The sequence below is a fragment of the Penaeus monodon genome, chromosome 34 (genome assembly GCF_015228065.2).
Source record: "Penaeus monodon isolate SGIC_2016 chromosome 34, NSTDA_Pmon_1, whole genome shotgun sequence".
Lineage (NCBI taxonomy): Eukaryota > Metazoa > Arthropoda > Malacostraca > Decapoda > Penaeidae > Penaeus > Penaeus monodon.
Window position 1 is genome coordinate 18,132,388 of NC_051419.1, and position 1,606 is coordinate 18,133,993.

General features: G+C 30.3%; 1 protein-coding gene across 1 annotated transcript in view; it reads right to left on the minus strand.

The window, feature by feature from the left end:
- Window positions 1–54: 54 nt before the first annotated feature.
- Window positions 55–1,606, minus strand: part of LOC119594843 (ERI1 exoribonuclease 3-like) — a gene marked incomplete at its 5' end in the record, with an annotated part of 11,369 nt that continues 9,817 nt past the window's right edge. Inside the window, 3 exon segments of the mRNA XM_037943929.1 lie at window positions 55–86; window positions 217–340; window positions 955–1,089. Coding sequence (XP_037799857.1) covers window positions 55–86; window positions 217–340; window positions 955–1,089 — 291 coding nt within the window.

A 1,606-nucleotide genomic window follows, 5' to 3' on the forward strand; every position in this document is an offset into this window, starting at 1 on the left:
TGCACTACTATAAAAAAAAAATTATAAAGTTAATTGTGCTAGAGTTTTTTCTTCTCACAGGCTATCTAAATCTTTACTGGTAATTTCTGTAGAGAAATATATTATGACAGCAATATATAATATTTTAAATAAACTAAATTCAAAATACGGGACCACTCAAAAAAAATACACAGTACCTTTTTAATATTATGCCACTTCTTGCCAATAATTGGGTACCTGGATGTTCTCTTTGACCACATGTGACAAAGAGGAAGTTTTTGTCTAGACCAACTTCCTCCTTGATCCAAGTGTCAAACAAGTGCATCACTGTGCGAAATGGCTTGCCATTGTCCACCTCAGCCTGGAGAGATGACAAGAGGTGTTTCTTAGTAGTTTTAGCTGTGATATAAAAGGGCACATGTGAATAGAAAGAATGGACTATAAATAGGATTGGATGTTTCAGCTACATAAATAGTATAAACAAGAAAAAGAATTCAACAGAATAAATGGCATGGAATCAGTATGATAAATGAATGAAGGACAAATTAGGAAAAGCATAACTGAAATAAGACAGTATAGAAGAAATCTAATAAGCTAAATAGTCAAACCAGCATAGTATAGGGTTATAAACAGGATAAAAAAAAATAAGACAAGTTAAATATAAAGGCAAACAGGAAACTAAGATTGTATGAGAAAACAGCACTTAATTTGGGAATGAATTTCCACCGGAAGTTTCTATAGACTTTCTGCAGAACTTGGTTTGTCTTATTTGCATAACTATTTTCCTCTTTTTAAGAGTATAATGCTGTGACTAAGAAACTACATTCTTAAAATAGAAAGAAATAAAAATTACATTTTCCAGATAACTTTACATGGCTGACAAATCTTTAAGAATATCTTCTCAAGGATCATTTATGAGCTATATCAACAAAGTTAAACTAAATAGCTAATGAACTTAGAATGAATAAAACTTACTTGTGAAATAGTCGTTAGTCTTATGCAAAAGTCTGTCAGCTTTGGGTTGTGAAAGGGTTTTATAAACTCATGGAAAATTAATTCTGTTTCAAATGAGCTTGCATTTATTTTCAACACTGGGAACTCAATTATTTCCTGAAATAAAAAGGCATATAAACAATTATGAAGAGTCAAGGCAACAGTTTTTTTTTTCTTTTACAGAAAAGCTTGGTACAGGAATTTCAAACTAATACCTTTTTATTGTTACCTGAAAGCAATCTCAAATCTAAATTTTGGTGAAAATTTATCAATTGGTTTTTTGTTTTGAATACTGTCGAAAAAATGCTAATCATTAAAATGGCAAAGTGAATAGTAAGCAGGTTATTTTGAAGAAATTTTGGACCTACTGAGGTGGGGTTAGGCTCACTTTCTTTAGAAAGACTTTGGTAACTAAATGTCCATGTTACTTTCTTCAATTTCAACACTGTTTTCAAGTTATTCATTTAAAAAAATTGTAAATGCAAAAAATAAGTATTTTTGTATCTGTTCTACAGTCAGTGCATAATCTATTTCTAATTAAAATGAGACCAAACCCATCTTTGTAAGGTCAAATACAACTTGGAAAAAAAAAAGACCAAGAGGTGTTTCAAGATATTTCATTGGAAGATTTACA